Here is a 19,182-nt window from a genome sequence, read left to right on the forward strand (position 1 = left end):
ATATGGTCCTCTAAAAATATTTATTCACATTATGTTACTTTGTAACTTCCTCACAAAAAGATATCCTCTCCAGGATTGTCCACACAATTTTGCCTAATTTTCATCAGTCAGAAAAGCAGCTGCTTCTAAGTTTGTGCTTCCATTTTAGCACCAAGAGTGTAACCTCAACCCTATTAGTCACTGCTGTTGGCACCCTCTGAAAACTCACCTCAAGGATAAGTGGTCCCTAGACACCTACAGCCCTCTACAAATTGTCTTGTTACAGGAAAGCCTGCTACCATTCTCAATGGCCTTTCTAGTGGCTCCAATAGAGCTCATGGAATTATGCTATGGTATGAGGAGATAGAGACACTCCTTCCTTGAACACCTTTTTCACTAGTGCAAGCATTTAAGGGAAAAACAGAGATGAGGATTGCTAAGAAATAAGATTCTAAGATGTTTATGCTTCTACAAAATGATGAAAAGGATGACTTCAAAATGTAATCACTATTTCTATTTTGATTGGAATAATATATAAGAGCTTCTTAATGTTATGAGGGAAGGAGCTCAAATCAAACTAGCAATCATATGCTAACTATGAAGAGATGCAAGAGCAGAGTGATATATTGGAACATCCCTTTATTTACATTTGGAGGAAAAATACACTGAGGTAAAAAGTTATCCTTGATTCTTGCTTAATGAAGCCCCTCAGTGGCACCCCTTGTAAAGAGATGGGTGCTTTTTATTCTTAACTGTATATGCTTTGTAGTGCAAACGAAGAGTATTCAGTTAAGAAAAAGTCCCAGAAACAGTGGAAATAATACAGAGAGAATGCCAACCCTCCACTATGCAAGGGATCAAGAAGCTATATGCAAACAGTTCTGGAATGGCAGAAAATATGAAAATAGTAAGAATTTATCATATTGATCCTTTACAATGGAGAGGTAATAACAACAAAGCCAGAAAGTATTCAATAAATGTGCCTCTGAAGGACATTTTTAATAATACAAAATTAAAAGTCCATTCATAACTGTTTCACCTATCCTGGTTACAACAGAGATTGCTACCAAATAAAATGCTAAATATTTTCTGCAGAATACTTCCACTTGCAGATAATTGTAGCATATTTAAATGTTACAAATACCAGTGCTCAGGCTAATTTCTGCTGTGTGACAGGGAGCAGGCTGTACATTTGCTGACATGTTTTGTCTTTTTTTTGGGGGGGGGAGCCTTTGGAGAGCTTTATAAATAAGAGAAAGCAATTTATACTTGATGAATAAATGAACTAAGAATCTCACACTTTTAGTAATCTTCCTTGCCTTTGTTGTTCCATCACATTATCCAAGCAACATAAATTTACAATTTTGTAGCAGTTCCCTGCTATTTTTGAGAGCAAACTTCTCTAAGGAATTTGATTTTGGTCCATGATACTATCCCAAGCAGCAACAGAGACTGTCAGATTGAGATCAAAAGAGAAAGCGGAATGTCTCTAGTGCAAGATCTTTGTTTCACTGATGACTTCCCAAGTGCCAGGTCCACCAGGGAGAAGCAGTGGACTGTAAACATTGCTTGGCTCAAATAGCACACAAAGGAAAGAAAGAGCTGTTCCCTAATCTGCCTACCAGCTGACAAGAGATTTGAATCTGTTAAAAATAAATTCCTCATGCAAGAATCTACTTTCAGTAGAAATGTATGACAAACAACAATGTGGTCCCACAGATAGCACCTCCGTAGAAAGTATGACTCTTTTTGCTAGGGCTGATACAGAGATCCTTGGGAAATCTGTCTACTTTCACACATAAATTACCAACAGGACTTAGGAGTCTGAAAAAAGGAGAAAACTGATACTAGGACTTTAAAAGGGGCCATGTGCGGGCATTTCCTAAGGAAGACTTTAAAAAAATATCATTCTGAAACTACTTTTGGGATAAAGGGGAAGGTAGCAAGAATGGAGAGAAGCATTTGGATTATGATGTCCCTCTTCATCTGCTTTCAAAATAAGGTAGCATCAAAATTGAGCTGTGCAGGTTAGATGTTTTAGTGGCAACTCTTGTTGAGCATTTGTATGATTATTGTCTAATCATGCCCGTATCAGACCAAACGAGAGATCCACTCTGACTGAGCCATGACATCTAAGAGGCAATCCTAGCATTATAATCGATCCTGCTAAATTATTCCATTGGTATATAGTACTTTTATGCCAGAAACGGCTGTGACTTCCATATCCCTTGTATAGACTACACATATGCTCACTCCTTTGATTCCACAAAAGGCTCTCCTGCTTTTAAAGAATATTTTAATTTCTTTCAAATGAATATTTAAAATTCATGAAAAGGAAAATTCAATTGAATAAATGAGCAAGAGTCAGCATTGCAGAGAACCTGGTAATTTTTGTCAACAGAAATGTTTAGATGTCCCCCAAATTACTGAAAGTGTGACATTCCTCTCCTTCCCATTGAGCCAAATCAATAGCTCTTGCTTTTGGGTCTTCTTAGGCTAAAGCAGTTAAAGACGCTTAGCTTGTCAGTGGTTAAAGATGCTTAGCTTGTCAGCTGGAAAGTGGACAGCCTGGGTTCGAGACCCGAGCACTGTGCAACGGGGTGAGCTCCCATTCCTGCCCCAGCTCCTGCTCACCTAGCAGGTTGAAAGCATGCAAATGTGAGTAGATTAATATGTACCACTTCGGTGGGAAGGTAACAGCATTCTGTGAGCCTTTGGCATACAGCCATGCTGGCCACATGACCATGGAAAATGTCTTCGGACAACGCTAGCTCCCTCGGCCAAAAAACGGAGATGAGCACCGTGCCCTAGAGTCGGACACAACTGGACAGGGAAACCTTTACCTTTTTTACCTACATTACTTCCTGGTCCATGTAGCAGTTGAATTACGGTTTATATTATTATGTATCAATTCCAAAAAATACAGTTCCAGAGAGAGGGAGAGGGATACAGTGCTATATTCCATGAAGGCTGAGGGAAAGGATGGAAAGACAATTAGCATTTGTGAAAAATCTCACATAATACCCCTCTCAAGTTCAAATGCCTCCAAAACAAGGCTAAGTTGGTAGGAAAAAAATGACCTTGTCAAAGATTCAGAACATAATAAGTGATGAGTAATAAGAGACAGCAGAGACGTAATAATGGAACAAAACCCTCAAAGAGCCCTTCCCCTTCTGGCTTTCAGGGTAGCACTACAACAGAGCTCACATAGCCTCCACATAGTTAGCTGGAAGCATTCCTGTGTCACCGGTCCGCTCAACGGTGCCATACATCCAGCCATCATCAATTTGCTGCACATTGATTATGGTGTCACCATCCTGGAAGGAGACCTCATCTTCATCGGCTGCACTGTAATCATAGACTGCACGGAACCGTTTCTGTGTGGTGTGCATGGGGGAGGGGAGAGGGAAGAAAGTAAAGGATAAATAAATGCTCAGAAATGATGGTATTCCCAAAACGGGAAAAAGGACAGAAGAACAGCTTTAATATATAGCTTCAATTAGTTTTATTTGGCAAAATTTGTGCCAACTCAGGAGCGTCAAGAAAGTGCAGGAAATATGGCTAAGGGTCTGCAGCAGGGGTGGGTTCTATTTACCTTTACTACTGGTTCGCAACGGGACTGCGCATGCGCAAAAGTTTCTGCACATGTGCAGAAACTTCCTGATAACGTCTGGGTCGGTGGGCGGAGCCTCCTGCCGGTTTTACTACCGGTTCTTGTGAACCGGTCCGAACCGGGGGCAACCCACCACTGGTCTGCAGATAGAGGCTGATGGAAGGGTTTATTCCTCTGCCCACCCTAATTTTCAAATAACCTTAACCTCCAAAAATTTGGAAAATTTATCTGCAGAAAATGAAATCCAAGCAGAGAGGAAGAGTTACCAGTTTTCCTTGTTTCACATCTTATAAACTACAAATTAACACTGATCTCTTTATCTCCTAAAGTTTCCACACTTCCCTGTTGCTTAGCTCAGCCCTAGTATCCAACTCATTGTACACTGTGTGCACAATTATTAGGCAAGTATTTTGACCATATCATCACTTTATTGCATATTTTCCACCTCCAAGCTGTATAAACTTGAATTCTTAGTGGATATAAGCATATTGGGTGATGTGTATTTGTGTAATGAGGGAGGGTGTGGCCTAGCGAGATCAACACCCTATATCAAGGTGTGCATAATTAGTAGGCAGCTTCTTTTCCTCAGGCAAAATAGGCCAAAAAAGAGATTTAACTGACTCCGAAAAGTCAAAAATTGTAAAAAGTATTTCAGAGGGATGCAACACTCTTGAAATTGCTAAGATATTAGGGCGTGATCACAAAACTATCAAACATTTTGTTGCAAATAGTCAACAGGGTCGCAAGAAATGTGTTGAAAAAAAGACACACATTAACTGCCAAAGATTTGAGAAGAATGAAACGTGAAGCTACCAGGAACCCATTATCCTCCAGTGCCATCATATTCCGGAACTGCAACCTACCTGGAGTGCCCAGAAGTACAAGGTGTTCAGTGCTCAGAGACATGGCCAAGGTACGGAAGGATGAAACCCGACCACCACTGAACAAGACACATAAGTTGAAATGGCAAGCCTGGGCCAGATATCTGAAGACAGATTTTTCAAAGGTTTTATGTACTGATGAAATGAGAGTGACTCTTGACGGATCAGATGGATGGGCCTGTGGCTGGATCAGTAACGGGCACAGAGCTCCACTTCGACTCAGACTCCAGCAAGGTGGAGGTGGGGTACTGGTATAGGCGGGTTGAAGATGGATTCAAAATCAACTCCCAAACCTACTGCCAGTTTTTAGAAGACACTTTCTTCAAGCAGTGGTACATGAAAAAGTCTGCATCTTTGAAGAAGACCATGATTTTTATGCAGGACAATGCTCCATCTCATGCATCGAAGTACTCCACTGTGTGGCTAGCCAGTAAAGGCCTGAAAGATGAAAGAATAATGACATGGCCCCCTTCCTCACCTGACCGAAACCCTATTGAGAACTTGTGGGTCTTTCTTAAACAGGAGATTTACGGTGAAGGAAAACAGTACACCTCTCTGAACAGTGTCTGGGAGGCTGTGGTTGCTACTGCACAAAAAGTTGATCGTCAACAGATCAAGAAACTGGCAGACTCCATGAATGGAAGGCTTATGACTGTTATTGAAAAGAAGGGTGGCTATATTGGTCACTGATTTTTTTTAAAATGTTAGAAATGTTTATTTGTACATTTTGAGTTGTTTGTTTATTATTCTCACTTTGTTGTTGTTAGTTGCGAAGTTGTGTCCGACCCATCGCGACCCCATGGACAACTTTCCTCCAGACCTTCCTGTCCTCTACCATCCCCCGGAGACCATTTAAGCTCACGCCAACTGCTTCAGTGACTCCATCCAGCCACCTCATTCTCTGCCGTCCCCCTTCTTCTTTTGCCTTCAATCGTTCCCAGCATTAGGCTCTTCTCCAGTGAGTCTTTCCTTCTCATTAGGTGGCCAAAGTATTTGAGTTTCATCTTCAGGATCTGGCCTTCTAAAGAGCAGTCAGGGTTGATCTCCTTTAGGACTGACCGATTTGATCGCCTTGCAGACCAAGGAACTCGCAGGAGTCTTCTCCAGCACCATAGTTCAAAGGCCTCAATTCTTTGGCGCTCAGCCTTTCTTATGGTCCAAATTTCACAGCCATACATTGCAACTGGGAAAACCATAGCCTTGACTATACACACTTTTGTTGGCAGGGTGATGTCTCTGCTTTTTAGAATGCTGTCTAGATTTGCCATAGCTTTCCTCCCCAGGAGCAAGCGTCTTTTAATTTCTTGGCTGTAGTCCCCATCTGCAGTGATCTTGGAGTCCAGGAAAATAAAATCCATTTCTTCCCCATCTATCTGCCAGGAATTGAGAGGGCCAGATGCCATGATCTTAGTTTTCTTAATGTTAGAGTTTTAAGCCAACTTTTGCACTCTCCTTCTTCACCCGCATCAAGAGGCTCTTTAGTTCCGCTTCGCTTTCTGCCATTAGAGTGGTATCATCTGCATATCTGAGGTTGTTGATATTTCTCCCGGCAATCTTAATTACAATTTGTGATTCATCTAGCCCCGCCTTTCTCATGATGTGCTCTGCATATAAGTTAAATAGGCAGGGTGACACTATACAGCCTTGCCGAACTCCTTTCTCAATTTTGAACCAATCAGTGGTTCTGTGTTCAGTTCTCACTGTTGCTTCTTGACCTGCATATAGGTTTCTCAAGTACTCCCATCTCTTTAAGAACTTGCCTCAATTTGTTGTGATCCACACAATCAAAGGCTTTAGCATAGTCAATGAAGCAGAAGTAGATGTTTTTATGGAACTCCCTAGCTTTCTCTCTTTTTTTTTTTTTGAATCAAGTTTTATTGATTCCCCCCCCCCCCACATCCACCCCCTTTTTTTTTGAACAGAGTATTGGTCATTTCTTATCTTATACAATTTTTCAAGTTCAAATACATTTTACTCAATTACAATTTTTGCCAAAATCTTACTTTTTCCCCTATTTTTTCTTTAATTCATATCTCAATATTTCTATATTTATTTATATAAACAACATCTTCATTTGCTCTCAAATTCTAATTTTCCTGTTTGTTCACATTTATTCTCTTTTATTTTTTTAACAATTTCTTCTTTATCTTCATATATTCATATGTGTGTTCAGGGTTGCCTTTCTTCCATTTCCTCTTTTTTGTTATAAAAGCTGTCCCTAGCTTTCTCCATGATCCAGCGTATGTTTATTTATTGGTTTGATTTATATGCCGCCCTTCTCCGAAGACTCAGGGCGGCTTACAATGCATTAAGCAATAGCCTTCATACTTTTGTATATACCTACTTAGTAGGGCTTTCGCCCCCCGCCCCCCCCCAGCGGTGTTCTTTTTTATACAAAGTCAGCTTATTGCCCCCACAATCCGGGTCCTCATTTTACCTACCTCAAAAGGATGGAAGGCTGAGTCAACTTTGAGCCTGGTGAGATTTGAACTTGCAGTAATTGCAGGCAGCTGGTGCTACTTAACAGCACTTTAGTCTGCTGCGCCACCAAGGCTCACGTTGGCAATTTGATCTCTAGTTCCTCTTCCTCTTCGAAATCCTGCCTGTACTTCTGGTAGTTCTCGATCCACATACTGCTGGAGCGTAGTTTATAGGATTTTGAGTATAACTTTGCTAGCATGTGAAATGAGTGCAATGGTACGGTAGTTTGAGTATTCTTTGGCATTGCCCTTCTTTGGAATTGGAATGTAAACTGACCTTTTCCAATCCTGTGGCCACTGTTGAGTTTTCCAAATTTGCTGGCATATTGAGTGTAGCACTTTTACTGCATCATCTTTTGAGATTTTGAATAGCTCAGCTGGAATACTGTCACCTCCACTAGCTTTGTTGTTGGTCAGACTTCCTAAGGCCCATTTGACTTTGCATTCCAGGATGTCTGGCTCGAGGTCAGTGACCACCCCATTGTGGTTATCGGGGACGTTAAGCTCCTTCTTGTATAGTTCTTCTGTGTAATTTTGCCACCTCTTCTTAATCTCTTCTGCCTCTGTTAGGTCCCTGCCATTTTGGTCCTTTATCATGCCCATCTTTGCATGAAACGTTCCCTTCATATCTCCAATTTTCTTGAAGAGATCTCTGGTCCTCCCTATTCTATTGTTTTCTTCTATTTCTTTGCACTGTTCATTTAAGAAGGCATTCTTATCTCTTCTAGCTATTTTCTGGAATTCTGCATTTAATTGGGTGTATCTTTCTCTTTCTCCCTTGCCTTTTGCTTCCCTTCTTTCCTCAGCTATTTGTAAAGCTTCTTCAGACAGCCATTTTACTTTCTTGCATTTCTTTTTCTTTGGGATGGTTTTAGTTGCTACCTCTTGTACAATGTTGCAAACCTCCGTCCACAGTTCTTCAGGCACTCTATCAGATCTAACTCCTTAAATCTATTTGTCACCTCTACTGTATATAGTATAGTATAGTAGTATAGTTTATTGAATAGCCCGAAGGCCTTTTCAAACAAAACAGAAGAGAAAAAGGGAAAAAGATAAAACAGTTACAAAAATAGCAATCTAAAAATATATGATAGATGACATTAAAATTTTACCATATCGAATTTCAATAGCTAAGTTGCCAAGACTAGAAGACTAGATAACCCAAATAGGATAGCTCCTCTCTAACTGAGCTCATCTTTCTTACAATCGATAAAATTTTCCTTGATATAACTGGCTCGTATTGCCGTCAACCTTTTAAGGTATCGAGTGATCGCTCTTACCAGGGGAGGAGAGTCAGCCCTCAACAGAAATGCTAATTTTTGGCTTATATTCCAGTGGGGAAATTTATTTATAATTGGGGACAGATATTGATTTCTAACTTCCTGATAGAGACTACATTCGAATATTATATGCGCCGTGTCCTCCACGTTTACCCCACATATGCATATTCTTTTGTCATACGGGATTTTCCGATAACGGACGAATCTAACGTTGGTATCTAGAAGTTCGAATCTAAACTTAAATAACTGTCTCTCCACTGATGGCATTTCTAAATATAAATACTTTTCCAGGGTGAAAGTTGTTTTAACTGCTGTCAGCAGTTTAAGGGAATGATTAGTTGAAAGGGTTGCCATATCCATTTGCCCATGTATATCTTTAATCCGTTGTTTAACTTGGTTCAGTGTGTCACACAACGGGAACCCTACGCCATATTGGTTCAATATTTCTGACAGCCGGGTTAGCCAGGAATACCTTTGAGGATTTGAAATCTGCTGTTCCTCTAGACATATTTTAGGGAGTCTGCTGGCATCCATCTGGGTCATTTTTAGCCAGTAGGCTACCGCCCTAGTGATTGTATAGGTGTACAGTGAGAAATGTCCCAATTCAGCTCTGACAGCTGCAGCTGAAGTGGAATTGTTTACCCCAAGCATCCTCCTTAACAGATTATTTTGAGTTCTCTCTAATATGGGGGCCTCTGTAAGACCCCAAATTTCAGCACCATAGAGCATGATCGGAACAAGTTTAGCCTGAAAGACTTTACGAAGAGGTAAAATGGAGGTTGGTTGGATTCGTTTACTTAATTTAGATACAAGGCTTGCTCCTGCTCTAACCTTTTGAGAAAGGTATTGATGGTGCGGAGTCCAACCTCCTGCACTGGAAAAAACAATTCCAAGATAAGTATATTGGGTAACTTGTTCAATTTTTGTGTCGTTAATCTGCCAATTGTGCTTTTTATTCTTGTTGCCAAAGACTAAAACTTTTGATTTAGCTACATTTATAGTCAAGTGGTTTGCAGTACAGTAAAGTGTGAGCTTGTCAAGAAGTCTCCTCATTCCTATTTGGGTTCTAGAAAACAACACTAAGTCATCGGCATACATTAATACGTTAATAAATCTAGAGCCTATTTGGGGGCTGTGCGTCATAAGATCATCCAGCTGTGCTGGGATATCATTTATATAAAGGTTAAAAAGAGTAGGGCCCAGCAGGCAGCCCTGCCTCACTCCTCTAGTTGTCGGTATGCTGTTTGTTGAGGCCCCATTTGCTGCATATCTGACTCTAATTGCCGTATTAGTATAGAGAATCCTGATCAACAAAATAAGTCTGGGGTCCATCCCCATAACTTGTAGTTTCCTCCACAAATGGTTCCTATCTATAGAATCAAAAGCAGCAGTAAAATCAATAAAGGCGGTATACAGCTTTTTCCCCTGGGTCTTGTATTTATTAATTAAGTGGGAAAGGACAAAACAATTGTCTATGGTAGACCTACCTGATCTAAAACCTGCCTGATCATTTGCCAGAATTTCCTTATCCAAGCACCAGTCCTCTATTTTATTTAGGAGATGTTTCGTATACATTTTTGAAATTATATTAAGAAGACTGATGGGTCGGTAGTTGGATGGGGCGGCTCTGTCACCTTTCTTAAAAATTGGAAAAACTATAGCTAACCTCCACCCTTCAGGGATTATCCCTACTTTATCGATATAAGTAAACAGTGCTACCAGCACCGGTACCCAAAAGTCAATGTTGGACCTAAAGAGTTCAGGAGGCAACAAGTCCTCTCCAGGGGCCTTCCCGGCCTTTAAGGATTGAATTATATGCTTAACTTCGGTAGGGGTAACTGGTGTCCATTCCGGACATTTCCTTAATTCTTGCTGGAGGATATCCAATTGCAAGACATTTGTTGTATTGTTACCATCAAATAAAGCAAGATAGTGCTTCTCCCATTTTACTGCTGATATATCAGTGTCCATAAATGGGGAACGTTGTTTTAATATACCGGCTATCTTATGCCAAAAGATCGTAGGGAATTGGGATTTCGCTGCCATTTCTACCTCTTTCCACATCCTGGTGTTATAGCTACTTTTCTTGTTTTTCAGGAGGGATTTGTATGCTCTCCTGAGTTGAACCATATTTGAATAATCACCATCCTGTCTGGATCGGTTAACTTTCTTAACTGCGGCTCTTAGATTTGACCTCAAGTTATGACAATCATCATCAAACCACTTTCTAGAGATCCCATCTACTTTTCTATCATTCTGGATCATTAAGTTCCTAAGAGTAGAAGTTAGCTCTGTATAAGCTGGCATTGGGGTGTTGTCTCCAGGCTTAGATTGGGAGATTTCCCTTGCTAGGTGTCTGGCTTCGTCTGAGCCCAAATAAGTGGTAACAGATTTGACATCAAGTCTGTGCCAATATAACCTTTTATAGTTATAAACCCGGGCGTTTGCTAAGGTGTCAATTTCCTCTCTTGAATGAGGCCTAACTTCTGAAGAGAGTGAAACCAGAGCCGTGATGGGAAAGTGGTCACTTTCCTCTCTAAATATAGCTCTTACTTCTGAAAAATGGTGTACTAAACTAGAGGAAGTGCAGATATAATCGATAGAGGTTGAGGTTTTGTTGGATGAGAAAGTATAGGGATATATATACCCATCACTCGAGACGCTTAGTACTTGCATATCATTCATAAACAGGAGGGAAATTAACCTCTGGGCACATTTATTGGTCCTCTTGTCCATTGAGGACCAAGTGAAGTCATTATAAAAGTATCCAGTTGGTACCAGGCCTCAGTTAGCATAGCTCTTCATTGAGGGACCTAGTCTTGCATTAGTATCTCCAGCTAATATAGTTTTTGCTTGGGGAAAGCGTCCCTTTAAGGTAGCTAATACTGAGTCTAATTCATCCCACAAATCCCTTCCTAGGTGGAATGAAAAAGGAGCGATATATACATTGATTAAGATTAAGTCCATCCCCCTGTACGTACATCTAATAGGCAGAATATATTGGAATTGAGGATCTAAAGAAATTTCTTCACCCTTCCATCCCATATCCCTTTTGACCAACGTGGTTAAGCCCCCAATTGCCCTCCCTCTTAAATTGACTTTGCCTGCTGGTTTATGCCATGAGGCAAAACCCGGTAAGCTGATCTGTGGATCATTAGTAGTCAGCCAGGTTTCTTGAAGGAGGATAAGATGATGTGTTGAAATCAATTTTATAAAATCCATCCGATTTGCAATGCCTTTCCAGCCCGCTATATTCCAGGACAGGAGGGAAAGGCTGGGGATATAAGGTACCCTAGTTGTTGGCCATTTGTTGTCTAGTCAATCACCCCGAGGCACTACTCCTTGTGTCTCTTCCTCCACCCTTCTGGTGGAGGGGTCCGGAATTACTACCACCGCCTTCTCTGGAGTGCCAAAGGAGTCAAAAGTGGCCTCTGTTTGTTGCGGAAGTGCCTCCTCCGTTCTTAAGGAAGATGAGACAGGTGAGGGCAGTTGCACTGTTGGGGGAGGGTGAACTTCTGCCGCTACGTTCATAGTCTTTGTTTCTTTGAAAAAACTTTTGCCTTCCCTTCTATCCCGCTGGACCGACTTTACGACTTTAGGCCTTGTCTGCACGTGCTTTCCCCGTTCTTCCGACTTGGATGGCCTTCTTGTTGAACTGCAGGCTTCTGCTAGCGAAGATCTTAATAAGTCAAATTCAATTAACATTGACCTTTGCTCCTTTGGAGGCAAGGAGACAAATTCACTGATTATAACATCCTCTGGCTTGTCGGTGCTTGCCTTCATATATGGGACCTCCCTGATCTGGCCTGCCTCCATAGTTTCTCCGGATTCTGGAGGAAAGACCCTGGAGGTAGCAGAGTGGTTCCTAGGTACCATTTTTGATGTTTGGTTAAATCCTTGTAAAAGCGGTTTAATAGGCCCACTCGAGAAGACTCTTGTAGGAATGACTTCAAATCTGAGCAGGGATCCTTTTCTTTTCATTACAGCGTTCGGTATAGTATTGCTGTCAAAATGCAGTATTAGTCGGACACAATTGCTATGCTGGGGAAGTTTTTCATATCTGAGTAGATCTATTAATAAAGGATCAGATTTCAATAGCTGTGCAAGTGAGAGGATTATCCTTTCCTTTGAAGTCCATTGTCCTCTATTGCATGGGATTTTCCTTATCCTTAAAGCGATTTGTTTCTTTAACAACCTTCTTCCTTGATGAGGGTTAGCATCAGTACTTGCAATGCTTTGTTGTTTGGGTTGAGGTCTTACACCCTCCCATTCTCTCCGCGTGTCAGGACGGTGTGCAATCTCACCCTCCTTAGCTGCAGAGTGAGGGCCATTTAAGAATTGGAAGATCCTCTCGATGTCTCTTTTGATCGATGTCAGTAAGTCATATATTGAATCTACTGTGTGCGCAGTTAACATACTCTGAGTACAGACCATCTCTCTGAGGTCTGAATATGTCGGAACTTCTTTTAGGCAGCTAGAAGTAGGTGAGGGGATAGAGCTTGAAAAATCACCCATTCTAGCAGGCAAGTTTGAATCTGAAATCCGGGAAGAAAACTCCCCTTCTGTATCTCCCTCTACCAGTGATACAGTCGACAGAGACAAAGTTCGAAGTTCAGATTGGGGTTCTGGATTACACCTCTCCATAAAGTCATCCAATTTAAGCTGTTTAAGAGGCTTGGAGTAATTAAGTTCCGTCATAGATTCTGGGGAGAGAGAACAAGCTCTCTGCCTCTTACTTTTCTTTCCCATTCTGGTAGGCAGTTGATCCAGCTTCTCCCAGCGGAATTAAATATCACAATAATTTATCCTCCCTCAGCCATCGTAGTTAAGGTAGGCCTTAATGATGGTCTCAGCCGAGGCACCACAGAGATAAAAACCAATCTCCTTTCCAAACAACGGCTTGTCTTTTACTCCTACTTCTTTGCTATCATCTATTTTCAGAATTGTTTAAATTGCTTAAATTATTTCACAGGGAAATATGTGGGGGAAGCAGACTAAAAGCTGATAGGGTTTCATTAAAGGCAGTCCTACCGGGAGCGTCTGCAGCCAGTTCCTTACTGTACTCGTTCCAAAAACAAACAGCTCAAAATCCCCTCCGAAGTTAAGGGCCTCCAGTGAGGTTTGTCAACAAGTCCGATAATCCGAATTTCAGGCCTTGCGAGGAGGAGTCACGGGAGTAGCCTAGGCCATGAATGCAGGTTGTAGTGTTGTTAAAATATGTCTAAAACAAACAGTAGCCACACTATATGTGCTTTGTTAGAGTCCGGTATAGATTAAAAATAGATTAAAAATGAGTTAAAAATATAAAAATACTTTAAAACGTTAAAAAAAAGAAAAACCTAATTTGCTTTTGGGAGAGCTCCTTACAGCCGTTCTCCCTCCCCTCTACTGTATATTCATCAGGGATATGATTTCGCTCATACCTGAGTGACCTAGTGCTTTTCCCTACTTTCTTCAATTTAAGCCTAAATTTTGCCACGAGAAGCTCATGATCTGAGCCACAGTCAGCTCCTGGTCTTGTTTTTACTGACTGTATAGAACTTCCCCATCTTTGGCTGCAGAGCACATAGTCAATCTGATTTCTGTGTTGACCGTCTGGTGATGTCCATGTGTAGAGTTGTCTCTTGGGCTGTTGGAAAAGAGTGTTTGCGAGACTTCTGGTTGGCTCCACGCGCCTCGTAGACGCTCCTCCGTGAGCGCCCGATCCCCGGCACCGTAAAAGCCTCCAGAAAAGCAGAAAAACAGCTGTCTGGAGGCTTGGAAACCTTCTCCTCGGGCAAAGGGGAGAGAGGAGAGCCGACAGGTGGAGGTAGAGCCCCCCAAGTGCCCTAGGAGAAATTCTGGGGCGCGAAGGGCGAGAGCTCCCTAGAAGCCTGTCAATCTGCTCCGGACCTGAGACATCTCTGCTAATTAGCGGAGCAAGAAGCCGCGACCAATTCTGCTAATAACAAATGAGGGCATTTCCAACATCCTGAATTGCTGCAGACAGAACAAGCCAGGAGAAGTCAGACTGCATGTATTCAAACTTAACTCCAATGTTTATTGCCTCCTTCGGAAGTAACAATTTAGTAAATTTGCAACAAAATGGCGATTGAGGCTTGAAAGGGCGTGGAAAGTGAAAGTTAAAGGAAAGTTTCGTTTCGCTGGTAGCCTCTTGCCTGAAAAGAACTTTTGTAATGAGAGAAGGAGGACTTTAAGACATCAATTTAAGACTGGGGAAAACTTTTGACTTTGATGAACTTTTCCTTTTGGCTTCTGATTAAAATATAAAGATTAATCCAAACTGAGAATGGCCTCAAAATCTGTAAAGACTGTTCCTATTAAAGGAACTGGGAGTGCTGGAAGCTCCCCAGCCCACACTTCTAGAATGCAAGCCTCTGCCCCCCCGCCCCAACAGATCCACAGACCTTAACGTTTGAAATGATACAAGAAGCCCTAATAGCCACACAGAGTAAACTTACCACTGTGAATAATGAAAAAATTAATGAAACTAATGAAAAAATACAGGCTGTTTCAGAGGAGATTTCAATTCGGAATCAGCAAATTAGGGAAGATATATTACTGGCATTTAAAGGTCTGGCAGGTAATATTGAAATATTGGATGATAAAGTTGAAGAAATTAATCTACAGAAATTTTGGTGAGGTCTCATATTAAGACCTACCTAGTGGCGATAAAAGCGGCGAAAACTAGCTATTTTGCCGCTCTTATCGCGTCATCAGATAATCGCCCGGCCGCCCTATTTAGGGTGACCCGCTCCCTCCTCCATCTGGAAGTGCGGGATGACCCCTTGCAGGGCCGAGCTGAGGATTTTGTGCAGTATCTGTATGACAAAATCGCTCAGATTCGGGAAGGGCTGGCCTCTGACTGGGTATGTCTGGACGGGATGATTGAGGCAGGTCTTGAGAGTGTTATCTGGGGGGAGTTCGAACCTGTGGCTCCCGAGGACATGGACAGGGTCCTGGGACGGCTGAACGCGACCACATGTTTATTGGACCCGTGTCCCTCCTGGTTGGTACTGGCTTCCCGGGAGGTGACACAAGGCTGGCTCCATAAGATTGTTAACACTTCTTTGAGTGAGGGGGTCCTGCCGGCCGCTTTGAAAGAAGCGGTTGTGAGGCCCCTCCTCAAGAAGCCCTCTCTGGATCCGGCTGTTTTGGCTAACTATCGTCCAGTCTCCAACCTTCGCTTCGTTGCGAAGGTTGTTGAGAGTGTGGTAGCGCAACAGCTTCCCCGGTACCTGGATGAAGCTGTCTATCTAGACCCGCTCCAGTCCGGCTTCCGGCCTGGGCACAGCACGGAAACGGCATTGGTCGCGTTGGTGGATGATCTCTGGAGGGCTCGGGATAGGGGTTGCTCCTCTATCCTGGTCCTGTTAGACCTCTCAGCGGCTTTTGATACCATCGACCATGGTATCATGTTGCACCGGTTGGCGGGGTTGGGGGTGGGGGGCACCGTTCTGCGGTGGTTCTCCTCCTACCTCTCTGACCGGTCGCAATCTGTGTTGACAGGGGGGCAGCGGTCAACCCCGAGGCACCTTGCTTGTGGGGTGCCACAAGGGTCGGTCCTCTCGCCCCTTCTGTTCAACATTTATGTAAAGCCACTGGGTGAGATCATCCGTGGCTTCGGGGTGGAGTTCCATCAGTACGCTGATGACACCCAGCTGTACATCTCCACCCCAGGCCACCCCAACGATGCCCTTGAAGTGATGTCCCAGTGTCTGGAGGCCGTGCGGGCCTGGATGGGGAGAAACAGGCTCCGACTCAACCCCTCCAAGACCGAGTGGCTGTGGCTGCCGGCATCCCGATATAGCCAGCTGATGCCATCACTGGCTATTGGGGGTGAATCATTCGCCCCCACGGAGAGAGCTCGTAACTTGGGCGTCCTCCTGGATGCACGGCTGTCTTTAGAAGATCATTTGACGGCCGTGGCCAGGGGGGCTTTTTATCAGGTTCGCCTGATACGCCAGTTACGCCCCTTTCTAGATCGGGATTCCCTACGCACAGTCACTCAGGCACTCGTCACTTCCCGCCTGGACTACTGCAACGCTCTCTACATGGGGCTCCCCCTGGGGTGCACCCGGAGGCTCCAGCTAGTCCAGAACGCGGCTGCGCGGGGGATTATGGGGGCGACGAGGCGCTCCCATGTGACACCTCTCCTGCGCGAGCTGCACTGGCTCCCGGTGGTCTTCCGGGTGCGCTTCAAGGTGTTGGTGACCACCTTTAAAGCGCTCCATGGCTTAGGGCCGGGGAATTTATGAGACCGCCTTCTGCCACCAATAGCCTCCCACCAGCCAGTACGCTCGCACAGAGTGGGCCTCCTCCGGGTGCCGTCCGCCAGACAATGTCGGCTGGCGACCCCCAGGGGGAGAGCCTTCTCTGTGGCGGCGCCCACCCTCTGGAACAACCTCCCCCCAGAGATACGTACAATAACAGACCTCCGGATTTTTCGTCGGGCCCTGAAAACCTATTTATTTCAACTAGCTGGGCTGGCTTGAGTTAAATTTTAAATTGATTTTAAATCAGATTGTTTTAATTTACGGCCAAAATATTTAATTATTTTAAACTGTTTTTTAAATTTTGTATGTTCTGTTTTTTACTTTGGCTGTTCACCGCCCTGAGTCCTATTTGGAGAAGGGTGGTATAGAAATGGAAATAAATAAATAAATAAATAAATAAATAAATAAATAATAAATTAGGAGAGACTCAGAATAAAATTGAAAGGGCTGAAGCTGATGTAACAATGATTCAATACAGAGATATGGAATTTGCTTTAAGAATAAGAGGGGTGAAGGAGAACAAACAAGAGAATTTGAAAGAAATGTCAGAGGCATTGGCACAGATGTTGGGGCGGACGAAAGTGGACCTAGGCTGGCAGATTGACAAGATATATCGTGTCAATTCGTGGGTGGCCAGACAGAAACATTTACCAAGAGACATTGTAATATATTTTACCACAAGGAAACTATGCAATTAAATTTTACAGGCTACCTTTAAAAACAAGCTTCAGGTGGAAGGCCAGGAGGTGATGACAATGAAAGAAATCCCTCCCAAAATGTTGAGAGCTAGAAGGGATTACGCCTTTCTGGTGGATGAACTGAAAAAACGCCAAATACAGTATAGATGGGAAGTGCCAGCCGGCCTAGTGGTGATCTATTCGGGAGAGAGATATCGGCTTAATACAATATGGAAAGCAAGAGATTTTTATGCCAATGTGTTAAAGGCTGGGACATCAAAATCACCAGAAGGAAAAAGAAAGAAGGAAGTAATGGAAGGAGAGAGAGAAGAGCTGTTGACAGTAGTCCAGGGGGGAGCTTCGACGAGTCAACAAGATTTGCTACAAATCCAGATTGCCGTTCAAGATTTGGATTTAATTGATATACAAGAAGAACCGAAGGATCAAAGACAGACCAGAGCAGCAACAGCTAAACGCAAGGAAGAATTAAGACAGCAACAACTTCAGATGGCAACTCAAGAAACTACCAAAACAGAAGCAGTGGGAGGAGCTAGACCTAAAGGTCAAATGAGGCAAGACCATCAGAAAATGCTCCAGATGCTTCAGAGGCCCAGAGATGGGAACTAGATTTTTAACCTGGAATGTCAATGGTTTGAATTCTCCACAGAAGAGGAGGAAAATATATATATATATATTTTAATTTGATTTATATGCCGCCCTTCTCCGGAGACTCAGGGCGGCTTACAATGCTTTAAGCAATAGCCTTCATTCTTTTGTATATTTTATACAAAGTCAGCTTATTGCCCCCACAAACTGGGTCCTCATTTCACCTACCTTAGAAAGGATGGAAGGCTGAGTCAACCTTGAGCCTTGGAGAGATTCGAACCAGCAGAAATTGCAGGCAGCTGTGTTAATAACAGGGTGCACTAAACCCTTGTACTATCAAGGCTCTTAAGATATTTCACTATCTTAAACAATTTAAGAATGATGTAATTTGTTTACAAGAGACTCATATTAGGATACAAGATCAAAAATATTTGACAAATACAAGACTAGGTACACATTATGTAGCAGCAGCACCAGAGAAGAAAAATGGTATAGTCATATATTTGAAAAGAGACTTAATTGCCAAATTAATTGAAGCAGATGATCAAGGAAGATTTTTAGCGATTGAACTTTTAATAAAAGGAGAAAAATTACTTGTAATTGGAGTATATGCCCCGAACCAACAACAGGAAAATTTTTTATAATTTTCTACATTCAAAGTTGACACAATGGGGGTATAAAACTTGTATCCTACTGGGTGATTGGAATGGTGTTTTGGATGTAAAAAAGGACAAGAAGAGACCTAAGTAAAATGTTTTAACAAGAGCAAGATTGCCCAAATCGTTTTTAGAGATGATGGACGACTGGGAGTTGAGGGATATTTGGCATGAAAGAAACCCAGAAGAAAAATATTTCACTTTCTTTTCGGATAGACATCAATCCTTTTCAAGGATTGATTTTATACTAATTACTAATGACCATTTTTCTAGGGTGAAGAATACGAAGATTTGTTCAAGAACATTGACAGACCATAGTCCAGTCTGGTTGGAACTGGAGTATGGAAAAGGGCCTAGGAGGTCCTGGAGGTTAAATGATAACTTGTTTAGATATGAAGAAAATGTAAAAGAGTGTAAAAAAATCTATGAAAGAATTTTTTGTTATGAATATGCAAAAGGGTACACCTATGGAAATGGTATGGGATGCAAGTAAAGCATATATGCGAGGCATTTTGATATATTTGAATAATAAATATAGAAAGAAACGGGGAAAAAAGAAAAGAATTGGAAGAAGAGATTAGAAAACAGGAACGAGCTTTAATAGCTAATCCAACAGATAAGAAAATTAAAGAGGCAATTAATTTACTGAAAGGTCAATTTATTTTATTTATTTTATTTTATTATTCAAATTTCTATACCGCCCTTCTCCTTTCGGACTCAGGGCGGTGAACAGC

General features: G+C 42.4%; 1 protein-coding gene across 1 annotated transcript in view; it reads right to left on the reverse strand.

Annotated features, from left to right (window-relative positions):
* Window positions 1–3,065: 3,065 nt before the first annotated feature.
* LASP1 (LIM and SH3 protein 1) overlaps window positions 3,066–19,182 on the reverse strand; it is a 375,357-nt gene continuing 359,240 nt past the window's right edge. The window contains exon 7 of the mRNA XM_070944361.1: window positions 3,066–3,356. Within this exon, the coding sequence (XP_070800462.1) occupies window positions 3,183–3,356 (174 nt within the window). The 3' untranslated portion in view covers window positions 3,066–3,182. The remainder of the gene's footprint in view (window positions 3,357–19,182) is intronic.

Source organism: Pituophis catenifer, unplaced genomic scaffold (genome assembly GCF_029215685.1).
Source record: "Pituophis catenifer annectens isolate HBS135680 unplaced genomic scaffold, rPitCat1.0.hap2 SCAF_5, whole genome shotgun sequence".
Lineage (NCBI taxonomy): Eukaryota > Metazoa > Chordata > Lepidosauria > Squamata > Colubridae > Pituophis > Pituophis catenifer.